General features: G+C 40.5%; 1 protein-coding gene across 3 annotated transcripts in view; it reads right to left on the bottom strand.

The window, feature by feature from the left end:
• Positions 1 to 4,615: 4,615 nt before the first annotated feature.
• Positions 4,616 to 18,574, bottom strand: part of KLF12 (KLF transcription factor 12) — a 451,985-nt gene continuing 438,026 nt past the window's right edge. For all 3 annotated transcript variants that reach the window (XM_079778508.1, XM_079778507.1, XM_079778509.1), the window contains exon 8: positions 4,616 to 14,105. In XM_079778508.1, the coding sequence (XP_079634634.1) occupies positions 13,924 to 14,105 (182 nt within the window). In that variant the 3' untranslated portion in view covers positions 4,616 to 13,923. The remainder of the gene's footprint in view (positions 14,106 to 18,574) is intronic.

The raw sequence follows: 18,574 nt of genomic DNA, 5'->3' as shown, positions 1-18,574 counted from the left end.
TATAATGTTCTTTATATTCCACAAATGAGTGAGATCATGTGGTATTTATCTTTCACTGACTGGCTTATTTCGCTTAGCATAATGCTCTCCAGTTCCATCCATGCTGTTGCAAATGGTAAGAAATCCTTCTTTTTCACAGAAGTATAGTATTCCATTGCACAGATATACCACAGCTTTGTAATCCACTCATCTGCTGATGGGCATTTAGGCTGTTTCCAAATATTAGCTATTGTAAATTGTGCTGCTACGAACATAGGGGTATATATATCCTTTCTGATTGGTGTTTGTGATTTCTTGGGATATATTCCTAGAAGTGGGATTACTGGGTCAAATGGCAATTCAATTTTTAATATTTTGAGGAAACTCTATACTGTTTTCCACAGTGGCTGCACCAGCAGTGAAGGAGGTTTCCTTTTTCCCCGCAATCTCTCCAGCACTTGTGGATTTTCCCTGGGTGATGTTGGGCAGGGGGAAAGGAGAGAGGCAAGTCGACAAGAGGCTTTCAAACTTTAATTTTTACATTGTGCTGCACTGTGTCACACACTTGCCCATGTGTACCTAACTGAAATCTGCTCTGTCTTCTTTTCCCTTCCCTTTCATTCCATTCTCTCATAACCTATAGTGTCCCACTCCATTCTTTACTTAGTTTTTGAAAATGTTCATTATTACCAACTAATTGGATGTATTTGCCAGGAACGGGTCAATTTACAAACAATGAATATGTAATTTACATGTGCATGTGTGCACATGCACGGATGTGGTAAGTCAAGGGAGAGGCTGACAGGACAGGGAACAGAGAGCACAATTCAGACCTTGAAATGATCCATAAACCAAGAGAATGAGGAGACTGTCACAATGACAGCAGCCCTGCCTCCCTCCCCCCGTGCTGCACACGCCCTCAAAGTTCACAGCCATCTTGGGGAGAGCTTTGATCTTCCATTGGGTATGGGACTAGGGATCTGATCATCTGCATGTAGTATGGATCTAAGGGGTCATGGAGGCCTTCTGATTACCTGCGTTACTAAAGCTATTTTCCCTACCTTTAAGCTTCTATAACACCTCAGTCAGTTCTGGTAGTGCCTATCCACTTATATTTTATACTATAGAAACCATATATTTATCTACTAATAGGCTATAATCTACTTTTGGTCAGAGATTGTCTTACATACAATTTTTGTGTCCTATATCAAATAGCACAATACCTATACAGTGTAATAACGCAAATATGTGCTTTTTCTTATTTTATGTATGTAAAAGTTATTACTACTAACCTTAATAACATTGACTTGTTATTAGTGGCTGAATAAACTTTCTGAAATTTCCTAATCATTTCTCCATGTCTTAGACATTCCAAATATATAATTTAAATGCCCGCTTAAGATGCATAATGTTACATATATCATGAAATAATCAACATCAATGCCCAAGTGACTGGGCGGATTCTTGCTGAACATATTAAAAAAACAATGGCTCTAGATCAGTAATGAAAGGTGAAGTAGGTCTACAGACCCTAGTTCAGCAACGGAATGTACTGGCTGGCCACACTAGTGTAAACTTTAAGGACCCTGAAGATGACTAATAACATCAACCACATCTACCCCATCACCTGGTCTATGGTCAAGTTTAAGAGTTCAGAGGAGTCTGAGGCAGCAGCAAGACTACCCTAGAGATGCTGGAACTGACCTGAATCTTTGGTGCAGTCTGAAAGCTCTAAGGAACTGTAGACATCAGAGTAGCTCATTACACAGACTTATTCTGCCTTGCAATCCAAATAATGGATTGTAATGTGTGCATGTAAACTGTAGCTATAGTAAGAGAAAAGGGGGCATTGTGATGGCCATACTTGTATTTAAGCAATTCTGGGGTATGTCTTAGTGAACCTGTGTTTAACATACCTGCTGATGTCATCACGGCCTCATAAAACTGAGCTTCACACACACACACATACACACACACTTAAAGAGTGAAACTATAAAAGAAAAAGATAATGTAAAAGTTGTTTCTGTACAAAGAAAATGTAATTTATTTTAGAAATAGACCATTACTCAAGTGCATGACTGTGTAGGCGTTCATTGGTGAATTTAGACTAAACAGGAAGTGATGTAAATTATAATTATTACACTGCTGGGAGAGAAATATATTAAATCCAGACAGCACTAGGACAAAGCACAAGGAACTCATTGTGTTGAAGGAAAGCATGCAACTTTGGTGGGAAGACAATGCACTATATGGTATGAAAATCATCAGTGACCATTTGGGACTAAAATAATATTTTAGGGAGTGTAATTTTGTTCTAGCACTGAAATATTTTTTTTTTCTGTTTGATAAAGCCCCAAGGTATTCTAACCTTAAACACATTGCTGTTTCCGTGCGTTTAACTATTTCATGTTGTTGTTTTATAGTCGTTAACTTTGAGAGAATAAGAAATAATGAAGCCATCAATGCTTAGATTAGAAATCTTAGATCTGGTGAAATATCCAGAGTAAAGGTGAGGATTGTTGAAGTTACAGAGTTATCTAGCACATATAATTAAATTTATTGTTGAAATATCCAAGAATCAATTGATAGAAGAAATGCTGACAAATATTTTTACCTTGAGAATAAAACAATGTTTTGGTTTATTTCATGGCATTTATCTCATTGGTCTATCCTTAGGATAAAACCTCTTGTGATGAATTGAAAAACACACACAACACAACACAAAAAACCCCCAAGCCCAGCCAGCATGGGTCAGTGGTTGAGCATAGACCTATGAGCCAGGAGGTCATGGTTCAATTCTCAGTCAGGACACATGCCCATTGCAGGCTCAATCTCCAGTAGGGGGCATGCAGGAGGAAGCCGATCAATGATTCTCTCTCATCATTGATGTTTCTATCTCTCTCCCTCTCCCTTCCTCTCTGAAATCAACAAAAATATATTTAAACAAACAAACAAACAACAACAACAAAAAAAACCCCACCCAAAACAAAGCTAGAGAGCTGGTTTGGTTGCTTGCATGGTTTAAAGAGAACTCTCAGAAAATCAGGCCAAAGACATAAATCTAATGCCCACCTTACCATTTTGTTACAAAGTCATATCCAAAATGGGGTAACTGAATGAATTAGGTTCTACCCTACAAGTTGCTACCATGCTTCACCAGAGTGTAGAAAAGGATAGTTCACTGGTCCCTGCCTTAATGGGACATTTCTAAATTAGCAAAGCTAAAGTCTTCACAAATAATTTAGTCAAAATGTGCTGATGGTTTATTGCCTTACTTTTCAAACAATCTTAGAATTTTGTAGTGAATTATTTTGTTGTCCAGTTGATGCTCATAGCCATAAAGGGAAGCTCTCAATGGGAGAGAAAAATCACTCCCTTAGGACCCTTTCCTAGAGCTCAAAGCAGCAGATTTGGGAAGTCAAAGCCACAGTGCACCAATCCTCCCAACTGACGCGAAAGTAGTGTGCTCTGATGGGAATGCAGTGTGACCAGCAGCCCCCTGGCTCTCACCACAGTGTCTTTGAGTGGAACAGAACAATTTCACAGAACTCATCGTTCATTTGGAAATAGATCTGACCAGTGATAAAGTTAGTCAAAACTAATTTCAATCTCTGATTCTTATGCTATTAAACTGCACTATGGTTTGCAGAGTATAAAATGAAGGATAGTGCTTTGCTTGATTTATTTATATTTATTTGTACATATACAATCAAAGGTATTTGTCGAAAATTTCTATGATACTTGTTGCCATTAACTGTCTCTTTCACCTTTGACCCTGCTCTCCACCTCCATTCTTTTTCCATCTCTTAACCCAGAGCCTTTTAGTGGACACCAATACTTGAACCAGACTGACGAAAACAGTGGCCTGAATTCAGTGCCTCTCTTTTTCATCTGTGAAATTAGCATAATAGAAGAATGTAACTCAAGATTTTTACAATGAAAAAATGGGGCACATATAATGCTTAGAACACTTTCTGGAATCTAGGAAGAACTTAAATATTATGTTAGTTATCATCTATCATGTGTCGCCATTCTCTGTAATTGTTAGTGCTTACTACCATATCCTTTGTTAGAATGGATTTTTTCTAGTAGATCTTCAGTTGAAGAACAATCTATAGGAAGATACTTAAAGAGATTTTTTAAGTGCTTATTTTAGCAACTACTTAAAATTCTACTCATTAATGGCCTTATTTTCAAAAGCCACTACAATCCAGTTTTCTTTAAAATTTACAGAAATCACCTAGCCTGGGCATGTGCTTGATGGGTAATTTTACATTTAAATGACACATAAAGTCCAAAGAATTATAACTAATGGAGATTCAATTGTAGTCCATGAAAGATGCATTTTTTATACCACCTCATACTTCTGGACCTTTTTTAGTTTTACATTCACTAAAATATTGTTAGGAATCCCGCTTCAGGTGCTGGCTGTTATGAAATAAAAACCCAGTTCATTTTTTAATGTAGAGTCTATCTTGTTCTGTGTTTTACATTACTAGAGAGAAATGGTAAGACTTTTCATAACAAAGGTTTAATTAGAATGGTTAATAACTATGATTTCAAAAGTGTTTGAGTCAGCCTTAGTAATAATTAGGGAGTTTTGTTCCATACAAAATGCTTTATTTAACCTTCATGCCTTCATTCAGATAATTATACAAATGCATACAGTTAAAGGTTTTAAACTCTATTTCAGTTCACAGCTCAATTCATAGGAAAGTTGAATACAGAAAAGCAATGCACCAACAGAATATGTCTGAGACACCATTAAAAACGATAACACTTGTTCATTTAAATCTCTGAGAATAGACTGGAATAATCATCCTCTGAGAGAATCTCATTAGGAGATTACATTATCATAGGGCCCAAAAAAATCACCATTTTACAGTAAAAGAAAAAAAGCTCTGAGTATATTTACAATACATACACTATACATAAATACAAGAACAACACTTACATAATATTAATAAACTTATAACAGTCTGCCTAAACACTACAGAGTATATAAATGCAGAGAAAACTATTGGGAAATTAGATCTGTAGATAAGCTGGAGAAATAAATTCATTTGTAGTTAAAACTCTGAACAGAAAACCAAATGAAGATTTGAAAATGAACACACTTGCTTGCCAGCATCATTGCGGGGGTTTATCCTCTAGTGGGTAGGACCTCCCTGGGCACTCAAACTGGCTGGGGTTAGAGACCCAAGAGGCTTTTGTAAATTACATCCGACGCGTGAATCAGATGCAGCGCATCTATTCCATTTGCTGTTCAGGGGTTTCACGCCTAGAACAACTGTTTTGTAGCCTAAAGGATGTTTTTGTATTTTTACACAGATAGATCCTGTAATCCAATCACCATGTATAATGAGCTAAGTGTTAAGGAAAAGGAAAAAGATGCCTGCTTGATTTGGCCAAAGATGATATTTTTCTTTAATCCCACGTATTTCTTTTTTCAAATACGACTGAGAGATTTATTCAAAAGAATATGACTCCCCCCCACACACACACCAAAAGCAACGTCTAGACTACTACTAATTATAACTAAGTCATTTTAAGTGGCAGGTGGGTATCTTAAAGGTGGTCTGTTCTCATCATTTCACAACACACAACATTCTGAGTACATTCTTCTATGGACAAACGTGAATTTGCTGGTTTCTCTTTTTTTGTAAATGAACATGTTATGATACACATAATTGCATTATGATGCAGGATGACATAATACATAAGACGATGTTTTCAAGCTGGTTTTGTAAGTAGTTATCTCATTTCCACACAGAGTTGGTTTGCCATGTGATGCAATGTGTCCCACAGACATGAACAAAACAATACAGCCACCATTCCGGGGGGTGGGGGAAGTGGATGGTGATTTTAAAAATGAACTTTCAAACACAATAAATTGTGGACAGACAAGTTGATAGGAAAGAGCCTTGAATATAGGCACCAGTGCCCCAGTTCAACAATACCCATCCAATGTAATAAAGTTTAAGGAACAAAATAGATACTATAGTCTGGATGTAATTACAAAATTCTGCTATGGGAAAACTAGAAGCACAAGTAGGGCAAAAGCATTTTCTATAATGTTTTATGCACTATCTTTGGAGCATGAAATTAGCAGAAAGGAAAGACATTGATATGTCCTCAAAGTATCTTACTTTTTGATTACCTGGACACTTTTAGTAGTAGAGTTTGACCCAAATGCTACTCTTCCATTCACCCTCATTTCTCAACCAAAAAATCAATCTCCATAAAAGTCGTGGTAAGCTTGCTTTGGAAAAAGCAAGATATAATAATTCACACAAAGAGTCATTGGTTCTTGGTTTACACAAAGAGCAGACTCTCTTGTCTCAGCATTTTACATTTCTAGAGATGAAGTCTAGAATGAAAAAAGTACTATTTCCACCATTCATCTCTTTTCAACTCACTTAAAGGTGTGGTTTTGTTGTTGAGAAATTATTGCTTGTGAAACACAATTAACTGGGAAGAGAGCCCCTCTCCGAGTGGGGTGTGCACACCAAACACTGGCTTTCAGCGCAGGAGGGAATTTGTTTATTCAGGTTTATCTCTTCTCTCAGCCAAGTAACAGGGAGAAAGATCATAATTCAGGAGATTCATTTTCAGAAAAAGAAACACCACGAGAAATGACATTCTCTTAATGTTTTCTAAGTCCATTAGCACTTCTATGAATCTACTGTCAGAGACCTTGTGATACACAAAAAAGGAGCAGGGGATTTCATTTCTCGAATGTTGGACAGCTTCTCACAAAAATTCAATTAAACTAACAATACGATAAACAAATTATTTCTAAGATTATTTAAAACATTCCCAGGCGGTGCTGTTAGGTGAGAAATCTGAAAAGGAATGATCTGTGTCTCTCCTTGCTCATCACCTGAATGTTTATGATTGCCACCCTATTAACAACTACCAGGAATGGGCTGTTATTAACAACTAGTTCCATGGAGGTCAACATCCCAAATGCCCCTTAAGCAGCCTCTCTCTAGCAGGGCTGTAGAGGTGGAAAGGCTTTTAGTACATCTACAGAAATGCACAGAATGGTAAAAACCCACTCTGGCTAAAATGCTACAAAGTAGGGAAGAGTTTTGATGATTTTGGATCTTCAGGCCAAACATTTAGGAGAGTGGTGATATGAGGATACTGACAAATCCAGGGAGACATCTGGTCATTGCAATCTGCATATAGTGACCCTTCAGGAGAAGTCAGATTTCAAATATTCTGTTCCACTGTCATGTGCTATAGCATGTCCCTGTATCTTACTTGGAAAATAGGATAACTATGCATTTATAATAAAAACTACTTAGGAGTCAAATATGGAAAGTTGGCTGCTGGGTACACAGGTGCTGGGTGCTGTGATGGAAAGAACATGGGCTTCAGAGCCAGAGACAGGTCGCTTCACATCCCCATTTTGCCATTTATGATTTCCGTGTTTGAGGACCACACAGCCTCAGTTTACCATCCATAAAATCTGGAATTGTTGTACAGATGAGAGGTAATGTGTCTTAAAAATTAGCTAGTACAGGCCTTGGCACATAGTAAGTGTTTAATAAAGAATAGCCATTTTTTCATAGCTTGCTGACCTTTTGACCTTTCATGTTCTGTTAGTACTTTCAGACAACTTCCAGAAAGCAGCCCAGTCAGAAGATTTGACTTCAGTAAGGTGAAGGCTTTCCTTTGACACTTAATTAGTGATTTTCCACCTTCTCTGGGCTTATTTCTTTCTCTCTGAAACTGGGAGGAGGAAGCAGTAGATGGCTTTCTAGGCCTGGGGTCTGGTTCTGGAGAATACCGGGCATCCGGGTCGCCTTCAGTGTCTACATCCCGCGTGTTTAATTACCGTCATGCTTTTTAAATTGCTCTTACCAAATGTTTGGCCCTAAAAGAGTATAATTTTACTGATAGCCCTCAATAGCTTGTTTGGGTGGATTCGTGCTGAGATGGCACGGCTGGAGAATTTCCAGGGCTCTTGTCTACCCATATAATTTCATTGTATATTTCTATTCATGACTCCACTTTTAGCAGTAAAATAATGATAGCTCAAAGTTGTGAGGTTCTAAACGTAAATCTGGAAATTTCCAGGACTGACTGCAGACCCTGGCTTACTCGATGTCAGTTATATCTCAGTAGACATTTTAGGAGATAGAAAATTGTGTCAATATTCATTCCAAAATGGTTCTTTGATGAGAACAGAAAATATCAGGGAAAAGGGAAATAAAGATGGATTTGTGCATTTGATATTAGTAGATAAAGTAAGGCAAACAAATATCTCTAGTGTTTTGCTCTAAATAAATTGACTTTTGTTAAATAAAAAACTTTTTGAGACATACTCAGTGCTTCCTAAGTTTGGGGCAAATCACAGTGAAGTTTTTATCTCAAAATTATAACTGCCATATGCCATAGTGATAACTTTAATATTCAGGTTTGCATTCTGACATTCTGTAAGATTGAATTAAGAAATGCCAACATAAACAAGATTGGGCATATTTAAGAAGACACAAGAGAATTTTTTTGTGGGTATGTGAACAGATCCAAATTACTGTGTGTATATATGCATGCGTTTCCAAAATGTAGAGGAAAAACCCAGTCTGAAGAAGAATTATTGCTGTGTAAAGTATAGGAATATCTCATTGGTCATCATGTTTATTGACAGGCACTTTCAGCTTTTAATCACTTCGGAAAATGGGTATTAGCTTATTCCTATTGCCAGTATAGATTCATTTAACCTGTGGCCGTAACCCTAACACTTAATCTTGTCAAGATGTAGCTACTCCTAAAAGTATACCCTCTGGAATGAAACAAGAATAAACACCAACACCTGTATAGTTTTCATTTTCATCAAGAACTACTTGGTTGAGGAGGAAGATAACTGAGGAAAGAGAACAATGGCTAGCTGCTTCTCTTTAGCACAAGCAGAAAGCTGTGCCGCTGTTTCCCCCTTTTCAGGTACAGACATTTTGAGTTTGGAATCAGTTGTTTGCGACTTAAAATGAGTTCAATGTGTTTTAAACCATCCTGGCTGAATTGAGACAAGTGGCCACTCCATTTGTCAGAGCACAAGGGATGTGCTGTGAGAACGTGGAACAGAGTTCCCATGGCAATATCGCTAATTGTGTGTAAGATATACAAGGCATATCTGAACAAGTTTTCTTTTTTTATTTTGATGAAAACTAGAAGCTCTTTTTCCCAACATACTTCATCAAACTATTTACAACCCCTGTAAAATTTGTGTTTGAAAATACTTTTTCCACTATCACATATGTTACGAATACAGCAAAATATCTTCACTCTATTTTTTTTTTAAAGATGCAGTATCCTCAATTTCATTTTCTTACGAAAATCTGAATTTCTATTGCAATTGCACAGTATTTAGCACACTTAAAAGTACCAATGGACATGGGTTGCTAAACAGACATTACTCTATAATGAACCTGTGAAAATATAGCATTTAAAATTTTTATGTACACTTCTTAACTATAAAATGCAGGCAAAGTCATATATAGCAGTATAAGCTGATTCCCCACTAAGGTAAATGACTTACATTTGTAGACAGTATGATTATTACAAATTCATTCTTTTAAAAAAGTTTTCTGTTGATATTTATGAGCCCACTGGCTGCTGCATATACAGGTGTGTATACAGGTCTGCATGTATCAGTGGTGCCTGTGCAGGTAAGTAGATGGCAGTGTGGGGATAAGTAGAAATGTAATATGGAAGACATAACTTACCAAACCTCGTTTTTAAACAAAACCAAATCAAAGCAAAATATATATTTTTTAAATGAGATACACTACCTCAGAATAACTGAAGAAAGAGATTTGGTCAGTGAAGTTGTAGAATACATTTACTCCCAAAATCTATAGGCATTAGTAAAGAGCAAAATCTGAGACTGGATTATGGACTATGAGCATTAAGGCTTCCTGGGCCTATTATGATGCGTAAAAGACATGTCATGCCCAGTCCCTTATATGAAGGTCATAACTCAATGTATCATGCATGCTGGTATTCTTAACACTGCTGAATTCTGTCAACCCTTACTATCAATGCTAAGTCACCTTCATAACAACATTCTGGCCACATTTCTAAGCAGTCATAACAACATAACAAAGGCGTATTAGTACATTTGAAGGCCTCACCTCACCAGATTTATTCAACTGTTGCTTTGGTAAGTATAATAAATAAAGTACAGAATAGGAATACTGCATCTTTATCCATATACCTGTTGTCATTCTAATGAACTGATTCCATAAATGTAGAATTATACTTAGGTTTGAAACACAAATGGCGATTCAAAGTTTAAAAAGGTTGTATAAAAATGAACACAGCTTTGCATGAGCTATTCAAAATGCCAACCATCATGAGAATGGCCTTTCTAATCGAGAACTGGCATTGTAAACACTGTAGCTTTTTGTAAGATCCCCTCCTCCCCTAACAATCCTCTTCCTATTTTCCATTTAATCTATAAAGTGAAAAAAAAAAAAAAAGTGCTCTTTTCCCCCCAATGTGGTTTACGTTACTGTTACTCAACTGCTTTTTGGAAATAAATGTCCAATAGTGCTTTGTAAAAGTAATGCCAGGCAGTAGTATGATCTTTATGGTCAAGTCATGAGGAATTTCAGTCTAAATGCCATAAGAGAATGTAAGTTATCCAGCAGGCTTCTCCGAGTCCGCACACAGTTGATAGGATGGGGCCGGAGGAGGATGGAGAAGTGTGAATCTCTTTCTGACAACTTAAGATCAGCACATGAAGAGGCAATCTATTTAAACCTCAAAGCCTGAACCTTAGTGCTTTTCAAATCATGTGAACTCCCTTGAACTCAATCTCCACAATGCAGAGAGATAGTCCGGTCTCCTGGAGCTTCTCAAGCCATCACCGTGGGCACCCGTGTGTAAGTTCCCAAACATGCACACATGTCCAGCTGCACACTGGCGGAACAGTTTCAAATTTCAGACCAAAGAACGCTTCTAGTGAGGGAACATCTGATGAATCTTCTGGATTCAACTTATTCTCTATTCATTATCTACTGTGCTTTTTAAAAGAGGCTAGAATGGACATAGAACTACATGGAGGGGGCTGTTCTTTGTCTAAAGATATTCCTACTTAAAAAGCCAATTCCTTCTCTCCCAAACCACTTTCCTTTCCATGGGGGGAACATTTGTAGAAAACTCAAGTAAGTTTCAGCCCTGGGGTGAGAACAGCAACTCATTCACTACTTGTGCTTGGATTCCTCCTTAGAAGTATAGACACGTCAAAGCGGGAATGGTGATAACACTGACGGGTTTTATCAGTTAACTTACTGTCTCAGTCTGGTTCCCACTTTCAGAGGATGAGGAGGAAAATGCACTTTCCTGAATCTTTCCTATGTTATTATAGAGGAGCAGCTCATTTAGTTCTGGGATAAATTTAAATCAAGCTGCCACTCAGGAAGCTCCCACTGCCTGTCAGTTTCATGAATTCTAAAAACCATTCCTACGTGTAACACTCTCAAGACATCTCTCAGCAGAGAGCAGGATTGGCCCTTCTTATGAGAGCAGGCAGAATGAAATTAAGCCTACACGTCACCTGAGTGATTCACCTACTACCTGCCGACTAGGTTCTGGGACTAGCTGAGAGGGTTCCCCACGCTGTGCTCTTTGCTGCTGACCAATAACCAATGCTGGCATGCATCAGGCAACGCTTTTCTATTCCACGTGGTCACAGGCAATGAGAAGTAGCAGTTGGATATAGTACAGATAAAAACTTTCCAGTTGGTAAAAAAAAAAATCCCAGTGCTTGGTGGGTAGTAGATCGTGTAGCTAAAGAAGCTATTTGTCAATAGAATTGCAGCCCTTGTTGGAGGGAAATTGCCTGATGAATTTTTAAGACCTGGCAGAAAATGCAGAGCACATATTTCTAAAGACAGAATTTGACCTGAAAATCATTATGCTGTTGCTTGAACATTAAAAAATAATTCCTTTTAATACCATCCAACACAAATTGTCTTTGTTTCAATGTTTATAACCCTTGCTTCATCAGAATAAGATTATCTGAATTAGAAGACAACCCTAAAAAAGGATAATTCTGCAACTGGACATTATTTCAGAATGTTCAAACATTGAAAAATGAGCTAGTAATATTGTGAGGTTAACTTGTGCAATTCCCAAAATCAAGTGTTTTTAATGAAAATATATTGCAAAAGTCTATATGCTGGCAACATTTGTATCTAAGCTATAAAAAATCTTAACAACAATAATAACTAAAAACCTCACCAAGCCCCCTTAAGCCACATAAAGCTGAAAAAAACCCCAGCTTTTAGTGGGGGGAAAATATGATAATTTTTCTGAAAGAATGCTTGTTGGTAATGTATTGCTTTGTTTACTGTATACTTTGCTAGATGCCAAAAAGGCTCATAATTTTAGGGGGTTGACAGGACTGTAATTTCCTCTCACCCTCAGCACAGGATGAGTGGGTTCAACATCCCTGCAGATGCCAATGCAGAACCCCCGGGTCCTGACACAGTGTAGAAAATGAAGTCTGTATAGAAGAACCCATTGGAGAGTCGCATATCCTTGGCTCTCCACGTGAGGAAACGAGCACCATGTCAGGCTTTTTTCGGGGAGCTCGCCCTCGCCACTGACTTTGTTCCAAGGAGAGCTGACCCATTAACCCAAGAGTTAATTCCCGGCTATGCCTCCCTGGCCTACTCACCAAATAACCGTTTACAAACAAGAGAAGGGGAGCATAATCTTTAATTGTGGTAGTCAACCTAGCAGGACAACAAACAGCAGAAAGATTACCTCAGTGCTGGAAATGTAACCAAGACCTCTAAAATGCTGGGGTGTTTCTTACCATCCCTTTAGTAAGTATGAAAATTGGTAACGTGAGTCCTCAGTGAAGTTATTGTAGGAAAGTCCTTTTATTCATTATTGCTTTTCTCCTCAAGAGGCGCATTATTTCCATCTCTGCTTTGTCTGATTTTTCATGTTCACTGACTTTGCCCGGGCAGCCCCACCTCTTCTTACCTTGGTGCCAGTGTGTCTAAGAAAGTTTTTTTTCCCCTCCCCTGATTCCTTGTAATCAAATCCTAGGGGCAGGAAGAGATGATGCCTGGGTGACAGAACACTGCAATTTGAAGTGGGGCAGTAGTTTTTTAGACAGGCTCTTCCTATTCAACCACAGAACAGCCCTGTGCCAGTCCACGCCAGGGCAGACACCGGGACCAGGCTCCGACTGAAAGGTCGCCGCCCCTCTGCGCGAACAGATGAACAAAACAGAATCAAAACAAAAAAAACAAAAACAAAAACAATCAACAACGAACACATGAAAGACTCAATGTTGGTTTTCTTCAGGGCATGGCATAATGACAAGTCGCGGGCGCTATCTAGCTGCCGCCATCGCTACTGCAAAGGGCTGCCTGAGTGCCCCTTTATTTGCAGGGGGATGGAACCTCTCCAACAGCTTCTTCTTTTCTACATTGGTGCTGCTTGCTGGTAACAGATTGGACGGGGGTTCTGTCTCACTCAGATGGTAACTGAAATTCCTGTAAAAAGAGGTTAGGGGGTGGGATGATGGGAGAATCATCCCCAGTGGAAAAGGTCTCCGCTCTCGCCATCCATTCGTGGCAGGTGACCTTGACAGTATCCATAACAAAATGCCTGACAGCTCAGAAAGTGGACAAGCTACAAACATCATTAAATGGCAGGGTACACAGCACGTCTCTCCAGCATCTGTGTCACCGGTCTCCCAGGCCAGCGTGAAGACGCGTCTCGTGGAGTCGCGATGGGGGTTACCTGCGGACCGAAAGGAGAAGGGTGTTCCTTCTTGTTCCTGCTCTGGTTTCAGGCTTCGTGGGATGGTGATGCCCTTTTGTGTTAACACTGTGGAGGGGAGTCAGCCCTGCTGAACCGGGTGCCGCTAAGAGATCCAGCTCTTACGCTCAGCTGGACGGGTGGCCTTCCTCACACCAGCATGTGCCTCCGGCGGTGCAGCGCCAAGTGGTCTGAGCGGGAGAAGCTGCGATCGCAGTCCGCGCACTTGAATGGCTTCACGCCCGTGTGTTTGCGGTAATGCCTGGTCAGTTCATCCGAGCGAGCAAACTTCCAGGTGCAGCCTTCCCAGGTGCACTTGTAGGGTTTCTCCCCTGGAAGAAACAAAGGGACACGCGCTTTGGTGCTCCATCACTTTTCTGCAATAACCAAGCCAGCGCTACCTCCTGGGAAATGGCTGTTTTCAGTGGATTTTCCATTTGGTAATAATCCTTTGTCAGGAAACCTAACCATCCCATCAGCAGGCTTGGGGTCAGAGAGACGGGGGTTTCAATCTCCTCTCTCCTGCTGTGACATCTGGCAAGTGAGTTAACACTTGCATCTTCCATTACACGTAAATTACTTTGCAGACAAAATATCAAAAGGCACAGACTGATGGCTACTGGATGGAACAGCCACTGTCCACTGGTAGACTCAAATGGGATAGTAGAGCTCTCCCTTGCTTGATGTGGCTCTACGGTTGAAACTCACAACAAATCACAAAGGGTAATTAATTATGTTTTGTTTCAATACTCCAAAATGTGCATATCACTTAGATGGGTTAAGGCTATTTTAGGAAACAGTATCCACTTATCAGTAACTGAAAATACATGTAATTTCATTAAAATGGAAAGCATCCCCTCCAAATGAGGTATGAATAAGTACATATAATTCATAAACATCTACTTTTTGCATGTCTATTGGGAACGAATCCGAGATATCTTAACAGTGTAAAGTTTAAATACTTTTTTTCAGTGACTTGGGAATTAGAGCAAGCCCCGAGGAATCCTAGAATTGGTTCCGTGTAGAAACTTAGAGTAAAAAGCAGTCTGAAGAAGTATGTAATCTGACCAGGTCCCTCAGTCAACTTGGAAGGACAGTAAAATATGCAAAGGCTTTGCTGGGAAAAGATACACTATCTATTGTCCAAACGAGCTCCCAGGGGGAGCAGGACAATGGTTGACCCAGGTGTGCTTTTTCCTGGCTCTCATTCAGATTGGGAGCCCTGTCCCCATGCAACCCCACAAAACTGATCTCTCCTTTGCCCCTTCCATCCAATAGCCAACAGCATGCTGCTTGGCCACACATGGCCTGAGAAGGGAAGAAAGCTACTTGTTGATACGGATGTAGAGAGCTGCAAAGTGAGTATTGTTAACCCCACTTTACAGATGAGAAAGCTGAGGCTCAGGGTAGTAAAGTAACTTCCCCACGGCCAGTAAAAAGATGTGTTTGGCTCCAAATCTGGCACTTTTCACTGTGCAACAGCGGAATGGGTAATTCTTTCCTCATCTAAACTTCGTTGCCTCTTCAGACAGTTAGTGCTACTTTCTTAGCTACTCCCAAATTACTCACTTCCTATTCCCATTAAATCACCCATCACAATAGAACATACAGATTTTGTTTAGATGTTGTTTAGATGACTTTCTCCTTCACCAGTTTCTGAATACATGGAGATCAAGGACCAGGTCTCCTCTAGTTCAGTATCCTCATAGCCTAAAATAGGTACCAAGCAAGTGCTTGGATGAATGAATAAAACTGCAACACATACACAGAGGCACACATACAAAAAACTATGAGTAATGTCTATATGGGAAAACTAGATGGAACTGGACCCAACATTTTTCATTCAGTTGTTAACTAAATACTATCTATTAGCAAATGGCCCTTTCAGAAGTAAGTGAATAGTTCAGACCAGTTAAATCTACAACTTTTGATGCATTTAATTGTGGCCCAAAGAAACCTCCAGGTTACTCTGAAAGGGCTCTTTTCAAGAGGAAGCCTACTGACTGGATTAACCCCAAACCTCAACTTCAGACTCAATAGGAGACAAAAATCTCCTTTGCAGATGTCTATTGACCTGAATTTAACAGAATCTTACTTTATAATAGACAAATATGCAAATTGACCGCACCTTCGCTACGCCCAAGCCACGCCCACCAACCAAGCCACGCCCACCAACCACGCCCACCAGGAAACCGTTGCAGGGACGTTGGGGTATGGCGGAGCCTGCACGGATCGCAGGCAACGACCAGGGGGTCGGCTCCTACGATCCATAGCAGGGACGCTGGGTGCGGCCAAGCCCAAGGCCGGGAAAGCCTCGGGCGGAGGCTTTCCTGGCCTTGGGCACCAGCGGGGAGCCTGCACGGATTGCAGGCAAGGACCTGGGGGTCGGCTCCTGTGATCCTTAGCAGGGATGCTGGGTGCAGCTGAGCCCAATGCCCGGAAAGCCGCCCGAGGCTTTCCCGGCCTTGGGCACCAGCGGGGAGCCTGCACGGATCGCAGGAAACCACTGGGGGTCGGCTCCTGCGATCCTTAGCAGGGATGTTGGGTGCGGCCGAGCCCAAGGCCACCGCCCGGGGCCAAGCCCCAACCCTGAAAGAAGGCAGAAGGCGGTGGCCACAGCCAAGGCCTGGGTCCCCGGTGCCGGCAGAAAACTGGTGCAGGCAGCCAGGTGAATGAAGGTCTATTGCACGAATCTTCGTGCAAATGGGCTACTAGTTAAAAAATAAAATAAAATCAGCAAAACCCCTAACTTAAAAAAATTAGAGGGTTGTGTGTGTGTGTGTGTGTGTGTGTGTGTGTGTGTGTGTATGTGTATTATACAGCATATCAATGGCAACTGTTGATATGCTTTTATTTACAGGTCATCCCTGTATGTTTTTGAAATTTACATCACAAACATGGATTCTAGTAAATTCAGCTTGATATAAATCATGTCTTCATTTTGGGGGCACTGAGCTCAGGTAGCTGACTCTTTGTCACCAACAGGTATCTCCTAGCTATCTCCTATGTTACTATGGAACCAGCCACTGAGCGTATAAGGCCTAAGAAGGGAGGCTAAAGGATTTTCTAAATCGGGAAGAAGCATTTCTCAGTTGTGTGGTAGGAGGCTGTGTGTGTCCAGCTTGGTGAGGAAGTGTCATATGAGCATGGGTGGGCTCAGACACGCTGCTGGACCCTCACCTGGCCATCCCTGATCAGGTGAGGGGAAGAGGCTCCATAGCTGGATGGGCCTAGAAGGTCAGTAAGGGCAAAGAGAAGGAGACACTATCTGACACTTCATAGAAACTTTGCTGACCTTTGATGTAAGCGAGGCACCTCTGCTTTTTGCAGGCTTCTGGATTCTGTGAACGTACTGAATTGGAGTATATGATGCATATGGTTAGTTTGGGATGGGTGGGTGAGGGAATATTTTGGCTATAAGATAATCACTCATTCTCGACTTAGGACCTCAGTTAAAATTCTAACAGTCCTCTCAGTAATAAGCACACAGTATTTCACATCAAATGCTTTGATGGGAGAGTTCTCGGCAACAGAAAATGAGTGATTCTCTGAAAAGGCTCACCGGATTCAATCAGGGTTTAAAAACTATTTTCAGGATCTTTTCTGCCCATTAAAAAATGAAGGTCTTCGTTATGAGGGTGAGGGTCGGATGGAGTAAGGTCAGGAATGTCTCTATACTTTACCTGGTAACCGAAAGAGCCACGATTCTACACAGTGATGAAGCTCCCCTCGCCCCAACACTTTTCAGTACAATTGTGTTACAATGGCCATTGTGAATGATGACCAGTTACCCTTCTCCTGAGCCTGGGAAGGAGGACCCATGGAGGGAAGAATCAGAAAGCTGGAGCTTAGATGTTGGGCAATGTTTCTAAGATGGATATTTCAAAGGACAGGAGCAGGGGAAGCAACAAGTCAGGGCACTGGACCAGGGAAACAGTAAAAATCTGAAAAGTACTTTGTGAGGTGGAATCCAGTGCAATATGTGATCATGAAAGACAAAGGCGGCAAAATGGGTGAAGGTGATCAAAAGGTACATCTCCCACTTATAAAATAAGTCATGGGAATGTAATGTGCAGCATGGTGAATAGTGTACAGCATAGTTAATAATAATACTGTATTGTGTATCTGAAAGTTGCTAAGAGATTGTAAAAGTTCTCATCACAACAAAAATTGTATCTATGTGTGGTGATGGATATTAACTACACTTATTGAGTGATCATTTTGTAACATACAAATATCAAACCATTATGTTGTACACCCGAAACTGGTATGTTACATGTTAATTATGTCTTAATAAAAAAAGAGATAAGGGAATAGACCTCAAAAATACAGGAGGCATATATTTCCCTAGTCATGAATAAAACCAATAAAAATAACATATCCTATATAATAAAAGCCTAATTAATATGCTAAGTGTCCAACCATTCATTTGACTGGTCACTATGATGTACACTGACACCAGGGGGCAGATACTCTGACTGGTAGGTTAGCTTGCTGCTGGGGTCTGGCCGAGATGGGCCAGACACACCCTGGAGCCCTCCCACGGTCTCTCCCCAGCCCTGATCGTGCACCAGTGGGATCCCTTGGCCTGGCCTGCACCCTCTCACAATCTGGGACCCCTCGAGGGATGTCAGAGAGCCAATTTCAGCCCGATTTCCACAGGCCAGGCTGAGGGACCCCACTGGTGCACGAATCTGTGCACTGGGCCCCTAGTAAGCTTATAAGTTACTAGGGACTAAGTAATTAATGAAGGCATATAATAAAGAATGTAAACCTCCACTATGAGGGGAGGAGGGAGAAA

This window comes from Cnephaeus nilssonii (assembly GCF_951640355.1).
Source record: "Cnephaeus nilssonii genome assembly, chromosome: 8".
NCBI classification, from domain to species: domain Eukaryota; kingdom Metazoa; phylum Chordata; class Mammalia; order Chiroptera; family Vespertilionidae; genus Cnephaeus; species Cnephaeus nilssonii.
Note: the sequence above shows the minus strand (reverse complement) of the source record. Positions and strands in the feature narration are given on the sequence as shown.